Consider the following 17,608-nt stretch of genomic DNA (forward strand, 5'->3'; position numbering starts at 1 on the left):
GCAATTGTTTAGCAGATGGGGGCGGAGTGTCTGCTCAAGCTTACATAAAGAGGACAAAAACCTGGCTCTCACAGTATCATGGCCACTGGCCCTGTCACCTGCCTACATTTTCTCTCTCACTGCCAAGAGGTCTCTTGCAAGAGAGAGGGGTTTAAACATTGCTTTGCCTCGAAGGCTTGTCAAGCTTTAAAAAGTTAAATTGACCAAAATAAAGAAGGAAAACATAACAATAGAGAAGGAAAACATAGTAGTCAGACAGTGTAGCTATAAAGCCTCTGCTGCCCCGAAGCTTGTGTTGTTGTTTTTTTTTTTATCTGTCAGTAAGACAAAGAAGCGAACAGGAGTAGCATCTCAACAAAATGTTAAACTGAAGGTCAAACAGTAAGAGAGCTGCATGCTGTAGAAAGAGAGAGAAAGAGACAGACACACAGAGGCAAAACAGGAAACAAGGATTAAAGGACACAAAGAATAAGAGAGCGTGTGTGGGAGTGAAATCATTTAGATGAGGATATTATGTAATTGTTTCATAACAGATTCAATGATGATGTTCTTGGCCGGGCTAATTGCTACATTGAATGCTAAGTCAAATGTGAAGCTTGAGCTCTGAATTAGTCCAAGGTTGCACCACCAAACAGCTTCAGAAATTACTGAGCTAATGAGAAGGATCGTTTTAAGCCCTTTGATGCAGCCTTCGTGTCATTTGGGATATTCAGCTTTTGATCAAGTCCTCATGTCGCCAAATAAAGGCCTACTACATTTTACAGGGTTGACTCGAAAAGGGTTGAAACTAAAGCAGACAGGCCACATCTCTGTCTTCTAGGTATGGAAACCACAGCACACAAAGCAGCAAAAGGCACAAAGGAGTGTCTGTTTCTTTTTGTCACTGTAAATGTTCTTTTCTCTGTTTCTTTTTATAACACCTTCATAGATATTAACAATTTACAATGAATGGCAAAGGCTAAACAAAGTATATAACTAAATCAGAATGTGCATTATAACTGAGTAGTATACCATTTTCATTTATACTTTAAAAATGTCCATCTAACTAGGTCATTTTTGTCCAATCATACACAGATGAACAAATATGCCAGCGTGGAGAAACAATTTTAAAGTTCTCTTACACAGATGTGTAATCAGGATGCAGTATTGTGTATGACTCAGTTTGATAGAGGGTGTCCATGGAACCCTCAATTCAGAAGAGCTGTTCCAGTAAATTTAAACTTCTAGTAGACCATAGCAAATCTTGACAAGATGGAAGGCCAACTGATTGATCAAGCAAGCAGTGTGAGTTTTTTTAATTACTGCTGTACTGTATATGCCATGTTTTCAGGATTTACCTAGAGGCCTTGCTGCTAAAGAATACATTTCACAATATTCTATATTGTTCAGCAATGATCCCATTAAAACCAACATTAAATTAATCCTACTAACAAGTATTGTCCATATAGCCAAAGTCGGATATAGCTTATTCTTCTGTGCCATATGTAGACCATAAACACATCACTGAGACACAGTGTTGCTCTGGCCGACATCTTCCTTCATTACCATGAACATGGGTACTATGATTTGGAATCAGTCCCACACTGAACGTGTGTTAACCCGCCTCTAAATACATTCCCCCACAAAAATTTATAAAAGCTACAATGTCCAGAAATCTGAAGAATTCACACAGCCTTTTAAAAAAGGAATATATATTTGTGACTTGTTTTCAAAGGTTTCTTCTGTAGGAACCAATGAGCATGGGGCCACAGACAAGGTTTGGTAGTCAGAAAGCATGGAGAGATGTACTAACATCCAAAATTTGTTTTTTATGGAATTTGTTTACAATTAGAAATGCAGAATAACACAAAATGTATTTAACGTTAAAATGTCTGCACTTTAATACAACGCATTTTCATTGAAGTGCATGAATACAAGCGTGCCAAGTGTGTTGCATGCACAGATGTCAAAGTGTGACTTTGTGAGTCATCGCCCCCCATGTGTAATCCAAAGGAGCTCAGTATAAAGGTTATCTGGCTTGTCCTACAGAGAGCGTATCAGGGCCAGCAGCTGGCTGAGGTGCTGTGGTGCGGCTGGCTGCTGTTGTGTGATGGCTTCACTCAGCAGGGATGAGTAATGGTAAACAACAGTGGCAGTGTAGTCATGGCTCTGGGGAAGTGGTGCCAGAATGGGGCCACAGTAAAATGTTAACACATCAGTCACATCACAGAGTTAATCAGCAGGTCTGTTAGCCAACGTAGGTCTATAATGAGACTTTGTTCTTTATCTTTAGTCTTTTTGGCTTTAGAGTGTAAAGTTATATCATATATAAGGCATTCAGGTTGTCTTATAATAAAAACATAGTGTAAACTTCAATTAATAGACCGAGCTTTTATTGGCTTCAATCACTGAACCCCCCCTGTCTATATTTGGGACAGGCCTTTAATTCCTTTTGCATAAAACCATTGCTCAGCAAAGATGGGAAATAGGTTACTATCACAATGTTTATTTTAACGAGCACCAATACAACTTGTTTAAATATTAGGCTATTGGATAACATAACAATTACGAATCATTCATTTGTTCTAGCCCCAGGAGACAGCCCATTTAGGCCAACCTCAAGAACACATTGGTGCTCACTGGTTCCATAAAATGAACTGAAGGATTGAACTGTGGAGAATCTAACCGATGTCTGATGTGTAGCATGTCCACACTGACAAAAGTTTAAACATTTGTTTTGTGTGCAATCTAAGCAGCTTAGAACTAGCTCAAGTGGGGGACAGGGTGAGCTTTCAGAGGTTTTATCCATGAAAAGCACTTCTAAAAATAAAATCAGACCAGGCTTCTCATTGAGACTTGTGTTTATTTGTCAAAACATGTAGTCACTAGCGCTGTGAGAATACACTTAACTCACAAGACGATCCACAAAATTGTGTTCACAAGAACGAGACAAGACGAGATTTTATATATTTTAAGGAATCTTTAATGTCGAATTACATAGAAATTATGAGGGTTAAACACTTCATTTCCTGCATTCTGGTGAGTTTTTTTGCACCAATGTCAGCCTTTTCTGCTTAAATTTATGGTGGAAATGTTTTTATTTATGTGAGGGAAACACAAAATCCAGGTGGCACGTGACAACTGAAATATATAAAAATATAACAGAATATTATGCACTAAGGCTCTGACATGGTGCAGATCACAGCGAGTCAACTTTATCAGTTATACATTTGTTTTTCACTGTGTGAGAAAGCTGATGTGTGGCGTGACAGTGTGTGAAAGGTGTCAGTTGTGTGAATCTCGCAAAAAAAGCTTTTTCCCTGACAAGAAATATCATCACATTTTAATATTGCAAGATCTCATGGCACAAAATCTCGTCACCCCCCTAGTAGACTCACCAGGTTAGTAAAAGGGACAGGCATCTAACTGTGACTAGGCTTTTACAGGTACAGGTACTTTATTTGTCACAAACACATACATGTAGCGAGATTCATCCTCTGCATTCAACCCATCCCTAAGGGAGCAGTGGGTAGCCACTGTACAGCGCCCGAGGACCAACTCCAGATTGAAATGCAGTTTCTGGTCAAACAACACTGAATGGAGAACCTACCTGACATGTTTTTTTAAACTGAAGTTTTACAGTATATAATATAGTAGTTTCATTTAAAAATACTGTACGTCTGCATAGACAGACAGATAGGAAGAAAGAAAGTAGGAGGTCTAATCACATTGGCTGAAACACAAGTAAAGACGGCTTTCAAAATAACAAAATGATCCAGTATCAGGGTTTACCCACTGCCACCTCAGTCCTCATTCTACCATTGCCAACTGATTTTCAACACATTAAAAACATGCCACAACATTCCATCTCCATCTCTCCAATCCATGTTTAAATCCACCTCCGCATGCAAGCACAAACATCACATCCCACCTCCTCCAGCCAGGCCAACTTTTTCCTTGGAGCCCACTCAGTTTCCGAAGCAGACGAGAGCCAATTACAGCCTGTCTGGTTCCAGGACAGTCGTCTAACATGCCTGTTTCTTGAGTTTTAAAGTGTTGCACACATCTCTCTTCTACTCTATCTGCACGATAAGCAAATTGTGTAAGTCTTATTGTTTTCACATTTGTCAATAATAATTTCTCCCAGATCAGAAGCCATCTGAGGGGAAACCAACAATATATGCTGGGTATTAAAAGGCGTAAAGGCTGCAAAGGGAAAAATTAAATCTCTGTAATTGAACACCTGATGTGGACTGACATCTGGGTACCGCAATCAACTGTGACTGTGCCCATAGTCTGTGTCTGCAGTGACATTCTAGATAAAAGGGCCTTGTGAAATGTAGATTCTTCTGTTTTGAAACAGTCCAGTGAAATCTAACCTCCCATCAGTTCACACATCTCTGCTGGACACTTTTTATTTAGCTCCTCATTATGTGCCAAAGCCTCCAGCATTCGCTGCCCTCCCCCGCATCTGGAGGATGTTTGGGGGTGAACATCATTAGTTCTATTAAATCTGTGTCGAAGTTTGAACAAAAGAGAACTGGTGGAATGGGAACAAAACAAAGATGAATACACACTTTTTCAGCTCAAAATGACTCTGCTAAAAGTAGATACTGTAACAGAACGTACAGAACGGTATTCCAGGAGATGAAAGATCAAAAGACTCTGGAAAGAAAATGTATCTATCATGCTATTGTTAGAACATGTCAGACATTGCTGATGATGAGATGTTCAGCTTGTATTGCAACAGTAACAGCCTTAAATAAATCCAAACAACTACTGTAATATTATACAACTTAAGAATACTGACAAACAGGAGACATTTTAATTGGTCCAGTACAGGTGTTACTAATAACACTGGTTATGGCTACACTACATGAGATGTGTCCTAGACATGGGCCATTAAAAGTGCTTTAATTTATATATATTCTTAAGAAAGAATAGAAATTGAAGTTATTTTGATATTTTTTTCTTACCGTTAGTAAATAGGCTACGTTCCACCACACAGTCGGCCATGACTGTACTACAGCACAATAGAGAATTCTCTCTCTCTCTTTTTATTTGTTGTCTGTGAGCTTCTGTAAAGCCCGTTAATTATCTCATTATAAAACTTCTCAGTGTTGTAGTTAGTTGTAGTAGTTAACAGTAACAGTATCCGTGTCTCAAACAATGCCATGTTGGGTCCCCTGAATTTAAGGTAGTTAAAAAGTCCTTAAATGTGGGAACCCTGTATGAGGATTTGGGACTGTCCTAGGATCAGGCATTACATAATTCAGGAGGAAACAAAGTGTGTCCTTAGTTTTGAAGGTAACCTTATAAAGCATTGTTACAGCTGGACCTCCATAGTTCAAAGGCCACCTAAAGACCTTTTTGTGGGAATGGCAAGCTGCACTCACTGCACATGACAGAGGCTATTGCTGAACAGACCCATGGTAAATGCCAAGAATGGTGAATGGCACAAAGCTGCTGTAGCCTACATTTAGCTGAAAGAATCATTAATCGGTGGCAACAGATCACAATATAAAAGTCTCTTTTCTCATAACCAATAGTCTATGGTGCAATATGCCATATGAAGGCCTACATAAGAGACGATATAGCCTGCATTTTCTTTGCAGTTGACATTTTTTGTAAAGAGTTGCAAAGGTCACCTATTTAATTAAAATGGACACTCTCTGTAACAGTTGGATTTTAGACATATTCCTTAGAGTACTCTAGTTTTACAGAAAAATGCACTTTATAGAAATTAGAAATGAAGGCTCACCCGTTTATCAGCACACTACCTGCAAACAGAACAGAAGGCTCCGGTCTTACTGTATAATTGTCACTGTAGGCTACTTGACTCACGCTTCCATCTAGTGTTGAGTATCTACAATTACAACTCCCATTCCAGACGGCTGACTAAAATATGACTGAGACTAAATAATATTACACGATTGCCAAGATGCAAACTGTTTGTACGATAATAAGCGCACGTGGGGGAAATTGTGTGTAATTATTCAGTAGTTTTTGATAAAGTACATCGCATTTTGTAATATTGGATCTACTGCGCTTGCGCAAACGAGGGGGCGGGTTTGTTTAGCGTGACCAAATGTTTTTGTTTTTTGCACCGATGAAATGGGTCTGATGAGCTAACACGGACAGCTACGACGGTGCACGCTTCGCAGGTAAAACGCTGTTTCTATAGTCAGTGTGTTCATTGGTGTCACACCTATGTAGCAGCCACAAGCTCTATTTGAATAAACCGGACGCCGGGGCTACACAACCCACTGATGCTAACTGCTAACTAACGTTAGCTTTAGTAAACCATGTAACGTTAACTTTAACGTTACCTCTTATTGTCACTCATTACAGTACCATTGGCTGAATCTAAATCAACTGCCGTCCAGTCAGCGCATGCGAATGAAGCTATAGTCCCGCAAGACTAAGAAATAGAGTTTATTTTCTTGCACAACATGTTTTAAGATGTGCTAACGCTAACGTTAGCCTTTGCCCCCCCCCAGTGGTCACTAACTTACTTCTGGCTAATGTCAACATCAGTAAGTTGACATGACGTCGTGCGTGGCACTGCAGTACCGTTATGCTAGATAACTACGCTGCATAATACACATCCATTTTGTAATAAGAATCTCACTAATATTGTCGGAACACCATGAAAATAAATAAACACTTAAAATCTTAATGCCGTCAACAGTAATGCTCAAAAAGCATAAAAACCCGACTCATAGTCACAGTTACCCAAGTTATTATAAAGTGGGATTTTGCAGTAAACACTGGATTTAACTTTCATGAGCAGACACTGAGAGGAAAATTAAAGATCTTTTTATGTATTTGAACAGAAAAATCTGTAGTATTTGAGCTATTGAAAACCAGCTCACACTCAACACCTGACTCAGACGCTGAATAATCGCAAACCTTTTGTGCCACCATTTTGCATCACCTTCAGCTGAGTTTATGTATTAGTGACACCTACACCTATAATCGCCTGATGATAATTTACCTATTTTAAACAGCTCTGGCTGACGTTGTCAATGTCACTTTTCATTCACTTAAAACATCCAGAAAACAGATAATGTATTAACGTTACAGTAAATGCTATATCTGTTTTTATTTTGTCAAGGTTATGTTATCATTGCTTGTGTATGCAGCTAGCAGTGCAGATTGGCTTATTCTGCAAATTTAATTTTATACTGTAGTGAAATTACTGCTGTTACTGAAAAATTTCCAAATACTTAAACACAGTGTTACACTTTGAAAATGGTTAGTAGTAATGTAACAAATATGTGATATGTAGTAAATATGGTGTCAAACAAAACACTGGTCCTTTAATAGAGGGTGTCATGCTGAAAGAATTGTTATGTAAGTATAATTTTAAGCCTAAAATCACAAGATGCTTAAACTATAATGGTGCAGGCGCCCGGGTGGTGTGTTGAAAAATACCTTTTCACTCTTAGTTTCCAACTGTTGGGATTGTTTTATGATTATGGTTTTGTTTTCTGTAAAGAACTGCTAAATTCAGCTGTCAGATGTGAAGTCAAGCCCTTCTGCATGTTTCTGACCCACTGCTGCCTGTAATTTGCTATTTGCACATTTGAGTTAACTTATTCAGCTGTTGCAGTCATTGTAAGTCATTCTAGACCGGCACTTCAGCGCCCAAGGAGTTTAAAAAGGTTATCTTTCTCATTTGACTCATGAGGCCTTAAAAAGTAACTGTTGCTAGTATTCCAGTAACAGCTATTAATAATTAATGACCTTTTTTCTTTTTTTTAAATCTGATCTCGAGCAGCTTTTTCTGAGTTGCTGCTTGGCTTTAAAACTTTACTGTGACTAATCACAGTGACCTTGTACTAGCCTACAAGAAGACAAAGCCATGGGGAACACAAGCAGTGAGAGGGCTGCCATGGGCCAGGGGGAGAAGGGGCAGCGGAGGGACAGCCGAGGTACCAAGGAGGGAGACAGGCCGAAAATCCTGATGGACAGCCCAGAGGACGCAGATATTTTTCATGGTGAAGACCTGAAGGTGAGTTGTGCTGCTGTCTCAGAGACAGTTGATCTGCTGGCCTCTGTTGGTACATTAGGTAAATTAATAGTGGATCTTATATGGGTATTTTAGGCTCCTTTAGAGAAAGAGGAGTTCCTTGCATGGCAGCAAGACTTAGAAGCAGACGACAAAGGGCCAACTTTAGACCGACCAACAGTCTTTCGCTGGACTGGAGATGGCAAGGAGGTCTACCTCTCTGGATCCTTCAACAACTGGGCCAACAAGATTCCCCTTATTAGAAGGTGAAGGGGAACTCTGGGATAGTGTGTTTTTTCAGAGTAGCCCGACATTTTGTCAATAAAACATTTAACACAACATAAAACATTTAAGCTAATAGCACCTTAAGATTATTTTTCATGGAACAGCTGGTTATATGAATGAAACAGGTGAACTGAAATTTCACTATATCTCTAATTACACTTCGTAAGAAGGTTTTTATTCTAGAAGGCTTTATTCAGTTAACTTGACAGTTGACTTGTTTAAATTCAGCTCACTAATTAGAGGGCACACATATGATTGATGAGGTTGAAGATTCAAAGAGAAATACTGTGTGTTAACTTATCTCTGTGCCAAATGCTCTCTCTTGTCAAAGTCAGAACACCTTTGTGGCCATTGTCGATCTACCCGAAGGGGAGCATCAGTACAAATTTTACGTGGATGGCCAATGGACCCACGACCCAGCTGAGGTCAGCAGTTATTCTCACACTCGAATCGGACCTTTTTCCAGACAAGCTCTTTGATCACTGTGCGACTAGAAAAGAAATTGCTCTTGGGATTTTGCCCCACAGTTCATGTAGAGGCCTCCTCTTCTGGGAATTTTTTACCAAAATATCCTCTATAGCTTCCTGCTAACCATCAGTATCTGTAAAAGTAGTTATGTAAGAAGTTACATAACCGCAAGTGTAGGTTATGAGTTTGTAATTCTGGCTGTCTGACGGAGACCTTATCTGTTTTAATAGCTTTATTCTGTTTCTCTGTAGAAATTGAGTAACACAAATAATTCAACACATGTCCTGTGACCTTGACAAATCGTACAGTGAGGGCCAGTTTTGAGAGCAAGAGCTGGAGTTTAATGACTTTTCACCTGTAGTCTGCTTTAGGGGTTTGTTTCGTCATATGCGTCGGTGATTATTTATCTTTTAAGTTATATTGCGGCTGGCTGGTTTATACTTTGAGCTTTAGTTGTGAACTTGATCGTCTCGTGTTTCTTCATAGCCAGTTATAACCAGTCAGCTTGGGACAGTCAACAATATCATCCAGGTGAAGAAAACGGACTTTGAGGTGTTTGATGCCCTAATGGTAGACTCGCAGAAATGCTCCGACATGTCAGGTAAGTGCTGACAACCCCCCTATTTTTATTTTATTTATTAGCGCTTAATATCTTGTCAGCTCATGGATATCAAATCTCCAGTATCTCAACATGTATTAGAATTTTAGAATTTTTAAAACAGTAATGTCGAGCTGAGAAGAGCTCTAATCAGTCATAATTAACTTAAAACACTTGCAAATGTTTCTCAGTCAGGTTCTGGTGCTCACAATGATCTTTTCTACAATGGTCTGGAAATGTTCTGACTCATTCATACTAATTCCACCTTGGCTCTGCCTCTCCTCCTTTCCCTTCGTTAGACCTCTCCAGCTCTCCTCCCGGGCCGTATCATCAGGATGTCTATGTTCCTAAACAGGAAGAGAAGTTTAAGTCTCCACCCATACTCCCACCTCACCTACTACAGGTCATCCTCAACAAAGACACTGGAATTTCTGTAAGTGGCTGCAATGCAATTAAATGAGGCTTATTCCACTCAGTTATTTCCACTGTGGATTTTTCTGAAAGAATGAACTTGTTCTTTATTTTGTGCTGTGACTCTCACATTGTTAAAACACATTAACTTGAAATATAGTCAAAATATTTCTCTCTCATAGACCCTGTGAGCATTTCATAAACTATCTGCATCGGTCATTTTAAAAACAGATAGCCAATGTAATTAATTAATTTAAAAAATGCGCCTTTGGCTCTGATGCACCCGCTCTCTGAGTCTGCTCGAGCCCACAGAGTGGTGAGTACAATGTCCTGCCCACAGTACAAGCTGATTGATTACAAGTCACGAGTAATAGCCTATGAACACTGAATATTGTGCGGAAGTAGCCAATGTAGAACGAGCGAGCCATCACCCTGCAGCCCCTCTCCTTCTCTCTCAGCAGAGTTCAGTGTAGATTACACCAGTTAACCATAACTACGCTTGCTGTAAGTAAGTGCAGCAAAACCAGCAGTACTAGTAAAAGGCTGATACTGCATCAGTACAATAAGCAGGAACATGCACAAAGCAATATTTTTATCTGCTCTGTCTCCTCCACCGTAGCTGTGTTTTGGTTTTACACAAGCACATGTGCTAGCTTGGCTAATGGCTAGTTTGTTATAAACAAGCTAAAACAAAACCTCTCTGTCTGTAGCCTGTGTAGCTGAGATGCAAATCTTTGTAAACCAATAACAACCAAAAACCAATAAGATTTTATGTTAATTTATCACTCATAGTTAACAAGTCCATCTTTGTGATGGATCTCTAATTCATTTAATTTACTATTTATAAAGATTAAACATGACAATTAACTTTAATCTTGTTATTTTTAACACAATTTTGTGTTGGAGTTTGTGTTGACACCAAGATTAATTTTGACACCAAGATAAAAATTTTATAAAAAATATGGTCTAATTGGTTAATAATAATCATTATCGGGATCAGCCTGGAAAAAAATATGTTAGTCGATCACTACATTCCCTACAACTGATTAAAAATGAGTCAAATTGCAAACACCTGAGACAATCACACCCTCACTAATCGATAAATCACATACATAAAATTTGACAAGCAAGGTATCTAAAGATCTACAAAGGAAATCTGGAAATAAAAACAAAAAACTATTTTTTCTGTTTCTTTTCATATCCAGTGTGACCCTGCATTACTCCCGGAACCCAACCATGTCATGCTCAACCACCTCTACGCTCTTTCCATTAAGGTAAGGTCTCAAGTTTTTCAGCACCTTGTGGGTCCTGTAATGTGGGGAAACATTCTGTGGTGATGCTTGAGAAATGACCAGCTTTGTTAGCATTTTTAATAGAAACTGTGAGCTGCTGCAGCTGCTAGCAAGCTTACACGTAGTGTGCACAGCAGATTGTATCTGTTGAGTGCTGACAGTGATAACAAGCTGCTAATAGTAGAGCTGAAGGACAGATGATTGCCCCTTTTTTCCCACATTGCGACAGGAAAAACAAACTAAACGTGCATATGAAGATATAAATACCAACACCAGTGTCAGAATAAAAAGGAGGAGAGTTCACACTTGTACCCTGCACGTGGGTACGAAACCATTCGCAGTATTTTCCATATCAGTTGGCACATAGTCAGATAGTCAGTTATCGACTTTTTCCTAGTTGGCTTCATCTGTAATGGTAAGTTGTGTTGTTAGTATGTGCCTTCTCTTGAATGCCACTTGGGTGTCAGGAGCTCTGCAGCTGTGATCAGGGGACAGATAAACTGCAGCAATGTATTAATGGAAAATCTTTTCTTAACTTTGAAGTTAATAAATGAGACCGTTGTTTTGTTATTTCCCAGATTTTTCATTGACAGGAGCAATCGGGGAAAAAGAGATCTGGTCCATCTGAAGCTTTGTTAGTTGTCCCATGATGCTCTAAAAATACAAAAAAGAGCATGTTGACTGTCAGTCCGCTTTTCATGGCTGCTAAATGATGCTAAGTGGCATGCTTATTGGATAATTTCATAACTACTCAACTTAACTAAGCCCTAATTGAAAGCCACATTAAAGCCACATCAAAATACGCAAACACGTGAAGCAAAAGCATACCGGATCACTTTGTCAAGATGGCAGTGGCAGCTCTGCATGTTCTGTTTACTTTTTGTCCCCACACAAGCACCATGTATTAATTAGGATTATCAATATGATGAACATGTTTCTGTTAGTAGTAGTCACTTAAAATTGATTTTCTAAATGTTTCTTTATCACCTCCATGCTAAAAGTCATTTCTGCAACACTGCTGTCATGGTTACGTAATGTTACACCATGTACCATCTGATGTTTGGCCATTTATATTTTCTGTTTATTTTAATGGCCACACCAGAATCAGAATCAGCTTTATTGCCAGGTATGTGTACACATACGAGGAAATTGACTCCGGACTGTACAATGCTCACGATGTGCTTACTTATTCAATAATACAATAAGACAATAATAATCAAACACAGGCTACAGTATAGAGAACACATATATACACACTATGAACAAAAACAGACAGATTGAGACAATAGTACAATGAGCAGAGTGCAAAGTATGCAGGAGAAAATTATTATTACCATTAATGTTATTATTAAGTATGTTGAAATGATATTGTTGTGACACCTAAGAAATATTCTCAACAATGTACATGTCGGAGGTGGATGTGATATACAGGTGCACATACATATACAAGCATACATGTACACAGTGTGGGTGTGTATTATGTAAGTATTATGTGTGGTGTCATGTACATGAGGTAGGTGGATTTGGTTTACAGTATATACAATATACAATATGAACAGCATGAACAGCTCTGAAATAGATAATGATGAATAACTGGTAAGTGGTAGCCAGTAAACAGGTAGCAGAGTTACTGGGTTATTGCACAGGAATGGTTCCTGACATTGTGAGTCAGAGTCAGCTGTTCATCAGAGTGATAGCTTGTGGGAAGAGTAAAACTAACGTTTCTTACACTCTGAGTATGTCTATACAGTCTGCATATTATTTCAGTTAATGTCTTTGCTCCACACTGATGCAACAATACATTTGCCAGTGATTTTCTTACATGCATACAACTCAAGTGATCCATGTCAGAACCATTTTAAGTTTTAAAAATCAAGTACTTCAGTAAAAATACTGATTCTCCAGTTCACAAGAAGGTTGACATAAATAGATATTTATGTGTCACAGCAATACTTTTGAATTTGAGGTCCAGTATTTTTGTGATCTAGCATCTGAAAAATAAGGTCTTTTATTCCTAATATTATAATACATCAATGACTGGGAAATTAGACCTTATTATTCTAATGTGCTTTATGTGTCTCTTTTCAGGGTGATTGAATAAAATATTGAGATATTAATGAGACAAGTTTTTGATATTTATTTTGGATAAATTCTTTGTTATATAAACTGAGAAGTAAAAAAAAATATGTTTAGAATGATAAATTAGTTTACTAATTGAAAAAATGTTAGACTAGACTAGATTAATCAATTTAAAAACTAATCATTAGATGCAGCCCTACATTCATACATTCAAACATAGACGTCCTAAAGTGCTTTGTCTGCTACATTCATTTCATGGTGCTTATTGCTCTATGCTGCTGCCACCTACCTATTTTTAAACATCTAGTTGGCTTGCTTGCTCTACTTGTGCGTCAGAGTTCAAGTATCAAACAGCATCAGGATATGTGCTGTTCCTGAGGTGAGATGTGCAGCACTTAAGACTCAGGAATCTCCTTCCCGAGGTTAGGGGTTTAGAGAGGGTGAGAGGGGCCGGCGATCACCTTCTGCGCCTTGCATGTGATATGTGTGGCATATATGGAGGAGACAGAGGGAAGGTGACAGCCAGTGTTCTTAGACACTGTGCATACCATTGTTTCAAAATGCCCCCTCTCAAGGGCAGTTGTGTTGCCATACCACGCTGTGACTGATAAGGCGAGGATGGTCTCCCTATGAAAGTGCAGCATCACCTCCTCAGTCACGCCAAACTTTTGAAGCGAGAGTTAATAACATGTCGGAAAGTTTAAGGTTCATCACGTCACCTGTAGCGCTTCATATAATCATTAATTGGCAGTTGCAATGCACAGAAAATGCCATATTTCAGAGTAGATCATTTTCTCAAACAATTTACTTTTCAACTATCAATAAGGCCACACCTTCTGCAGCTGCTTCACAATTAAAGCCCTCCAGTGGTTCACTGGTGAAAGACCTTTTAAAGGATAGGTTTGCATTTTTTTTTCAAGTCTCGCTTTAAAATAACACTCCCATACACAAATGTACAGTCAAACAATGTTTGCTTTCTGTAACCCTTCCTCCTGTTCATCCTGCTGGCTGTTAAAAGATCTCTTCCTAAAAGGTTGCAGTACAAGAGGTGGGGACAAAAACTACAGTCCTTGTTTTCTGCTAAAAAGTATTTGAAGTTTAAATGAGACTTGCCAACCCATCCTTCACTGTAAAGCAGCAACAGGAAGTCTTTGGTATACATTTATGGTTGCTTAACAGCAGCAGACTCTATTGCAGCATTCACAGCACAACAGACGAGTCTCTCTGAAAATAACAGTAGTATAGTAGTGGAGATTGTGCATGAGGATTAGTGAGTGGAGCTGGTCGTTGAGATTAATGTGTGGCCCTCCCACTAATCTCTATGGTTTACAGTATGGTGACACAGCACATGGTATGATACCACTGTTTCCATTGGCCCACATGTACAGTATCTCACAAAAGTACAACCCTCACATTTTTGTAAATATTTGATTATATCTTTTCATCTGACAACACTGAAGAAATGACACTTTGCTACAATGTAAAGTAGTGAGAGTACAGCTTGTCTAACAGTGTAAATGTCCCCTGAAAATAACACATCACACAGCCATTAATGTCTAAACCTCTGACAACAAATGTGAGAACACCCCTAAGTGAAAATGTCCAAATTGGGCCCAAAGTGTCAATATTTTGTGTGGCCACCATTATTTTCCAGAACTGCCTTAACCCTGTTCACTAGAGCTTCACAGGTTGCCACTGGAGTCCTCTTCCACTCCTCCATGATGACATCACAGTGCTGGGGGATGGTAGAGACCTTGTGCTCCTCCCCCTTCTGTTTGAGGATGCCTCACAGATGCTTAATAGGGTTTAGGTCTGGAGATATGCTTGGCCAGACCATCAGCTTTACCCTCAGCTTCTTTAGCAAGGCAGTGGTTGTCTTGGAGGTGTGTTTGAGGTTGTTGTCATGTAGGAATACCGAAGGGAGGGGATCATGCTCTGCTTCAGTATGTCACAGTACATGTTGGCATTCATGGTTCCTTCAATGAACTCTAGCTCTCTACCACTCATGCAGCCCCAGACCATGGCACTCCCACCACCATGTTTGACTGTAGGCAAGACACACTTGTCTTTGTACTCCTCACCTGGTTGCTGCCACCATCTGAACCAAATAAGTTTATCTTGGTCTCATCAGACCACAGGACATGGTTCCAGTAATCCATGATCTTAGTCTGCTTGTCTTCAGCCAACTGTTTGCGGGCTGTCTGGTGCATCATCTTTAGAAGAGGCTTCCTTCTGGGACAACAGCTATGCAGACCACCGTGATGCAGTGTGCGGTGTATGGTCTTCAACCTCTGCAGCAATGCTGGCAGCACTCGTACGTCTATTTCCCAAAGACAACCTCTGGATATGACGCTGAGCATGTGCACTCAAATTCTTTGGTTGACCATGGCGAGGCCTGTTCTGAGTGGAACCTGTCCTGTTGAACCGCTGTATGGTCTTGGCCACTGTGCTGCAGCTCAGTTTCAGGGTCTTGGCAATCTTCTTATAGCCTAGGCCGTCTTTATGAAGAGCAACCGTTTGTTTTTTTCAGATCTTCAGAGAGTTCTTTGCCATGAGGTGCCTTGTGGGAGTGTGAGAGCGATAACACCAAATTTAACATACCTGCTCCCCATTCACACCTGAGACCTTGTAACACTAACGAGTCAGACATTAATGGCTGTGTGATGTGTTTTTTTGAGGGGACAGCAAATTTACACTGTTATACAAGCTGTACTCTCACTACTTTACATTGTAGCAAAGTCATTTCTTAAGTGTTGTCACATGAAAAGATATAATCAAATATTTACAAAAATGTGAGGGGTGTACTCACTTTTGTGAGATATTGTATCTTAAGCTGTAAGCATGCCTTTCACTGTTTAGAAAGTGTGAGATTTTTAAGTGAATTTTTCCTTTTTCTGCCACAGGATGGAGTGATGGTGCTCAGTGCGACACATCGCTACAAGAAGAAGTATGTCACCACCTTACTATATAAGCCCATCTGAGCGAAGACTTGACTTTTTAATCCTGTCTGAGTGTGTTAACTGGACACTGGGGGCACAACATATCTTTTCCATAACAGAGTTTCACCTGTTATTCCATTTCAAGTGGTACAAAGGTCCTTTAAACATTACTTTATCCATCCTGAACCTTTAACACACAGGGCCCAAGTCAATGCGTGGCCACTTGTATTCTTTACCCAAACTTGAGAAAAACCAGCAGTCACCTGAGTGAGAATCTTAGATTAACCTAAGGCTAATAAGAGGCTAACAGCTCTGAGATTATATCTTGTACGCTCACTGTTTATCCAGTTAGTGTACACTTCTGTTTAGGATGATAAATGTCACTCAGTCACTCCAATCCTACATAATCTGCCTTTATTTGTTCACCGATTGCCCTCTAGTAGTTTTCAACAACACTAGCTTTGCTTAGTAGACATAGAGAGGCAATAATAATGAGGTAGGACACTATGACATGTGTGATCAAAACAGAGGATTGGTAATTGTGGGAAAATCTGACTGAAAGTCCTCAGATATGTGAGGTTGCTGTAGGGTTTCCCATTAAGAAGACAACAGCGGTACAATCAAGAATGTGAATGTTAAGGTCAAAGAAGGAAAAAAATAAAATGCACTGCAGTAGTTTCCACTGATTTCATTTGCCTGTTTATCTTGAGAAAATGTTAAGTTTTATTTAGCGATCAAGGTAGTTTATTTATCAAGTAATCACACAGAACAGTAGAAATTTTCTGTAATTTGTGAAGTCTTCAGTAATGTCTTTTTTTTTTTTTCTACTTTGGTTCATGATGTGGTTTGTTTTGTTCTCAAAAAAGCTCTTCTTTAGTTAGTTGCAGTGTTGTGGTCAAGACTTAGACAAAAGCAGATTGTTAGTCAGGATTAAGACAATGTAGTTATGACCAAAACCATAACAATTTATTCTTTTTTGAGAAATGAACTTTAGTTTTGCACTACGATAATAAACATTTATATTTAAACTAGGCTATGCATACAATGTATGTACACTTAGAGCACGACAATGTATCAGAAGAGTAATGCGTACCCTTTTCAACGTCTCAGTTGGTTTAGTGGTCTTCATACTGACATACCTTTGCACAACATAGTTCTCTTTCTTTCTTAGGGTGAATATTAAGAGTTACACCAGATAGTTTTTCCCGGTTGGTTCAGTCACTATGGCGTTATTGGTTTGTGCTGTGGGACATTGCCAATCTTTAGTAGAAGCGCCAGTTTCTTTAAAGTGATTCAGAAGAATTCATGGTTAATGAAAAAAGACATTATAGAAAACAAAATGTTGACAATAGGGATGTACTGAATGTTCGGCCACCGAAATTAACTGGCCGAAAATAGCAAAAATAAGCACTTTAGGTGTTCGGCCTAATATGCCAAAGTCCAAAAATCGCCGTTTGCAGACACTGTTCTGCTGAATTGTCTCCTAGCACATCCACCTTATCTGTGGCTGACTTCTTAGAAAAGGCAACAAACGGTCTGGACC

At 39.2% G+C, this 17,608-nt stretch overlaps 1 protein-coding gene across 3 annotated transcripts; it reads left to right on the forward strand.

Annotated features, from left to right (window-relative positions):
- Positions 1 to 6,020: 6,020 nt before the first annotated feature.
- Positions 6,021 to 16,751, forward strand: prkab1a (protein kinase, AMP-activated, beta 1 non-catalytic subunit, a). Of its 3 annotated transcripts, none has more exons than XM_046067202.1 (8): positions 6,021 to 6,143; positions 7,828 to 7,996; positions 8,090 to 8,259; positions 8,610 to 8,703; positions 9,233 to 9,347; positions 9,644 to 9,777; positions 10,961 to 11,029; positions 16,030 to 16,751. In XM_046067202.1, the coding sequence occupies exons 2-8, from the start codon at positions 7,847 to 7,849 to the stop codon at positions 16,105 to 16,107; spliced, it is 810 nt and encodes a 269-aa protein (XP_045923158.1). In that variant the 5' UTR covers positions 6,021 to 6,143; positions 7,828 to 7,846; the 3' UTR covers positions 16,108 to 16,751. The 3 variants fall into 3 exon arrangements, with proteins under 3 accessions (XP_045923158.1, XP_045923159.1, XP_045923157.1); XM_046067203.1 differs by having other exon boundaries at positions 6,044 to 6,143; positions 7,814 to 7,996; XM_046067201.1 differs by having other exon boundaries at positions 6,064 to 6,143; positions 7,763 to 7,996.
- The last annotated feature ends 857 nt before the right edge of the window (positions 16,752 to 17,608 follow it).

This window comes from Micropterus dolomieu, linkage group LG13 (assembly GCF_021292245.1).
Source record: "Micropterus dolomieu isolate WLL.071019.BEF.003 ecotype Adirondacks linkage group LG13, ASM2129224v1, whole genome shotgun sequence".
Lineage (NCBI taxonomy): Eukaryota > Metazoa > Chordata > Actinopteri > Centrarchiformes > Centrarchidae > Micropterus > Micropterus dolomieu.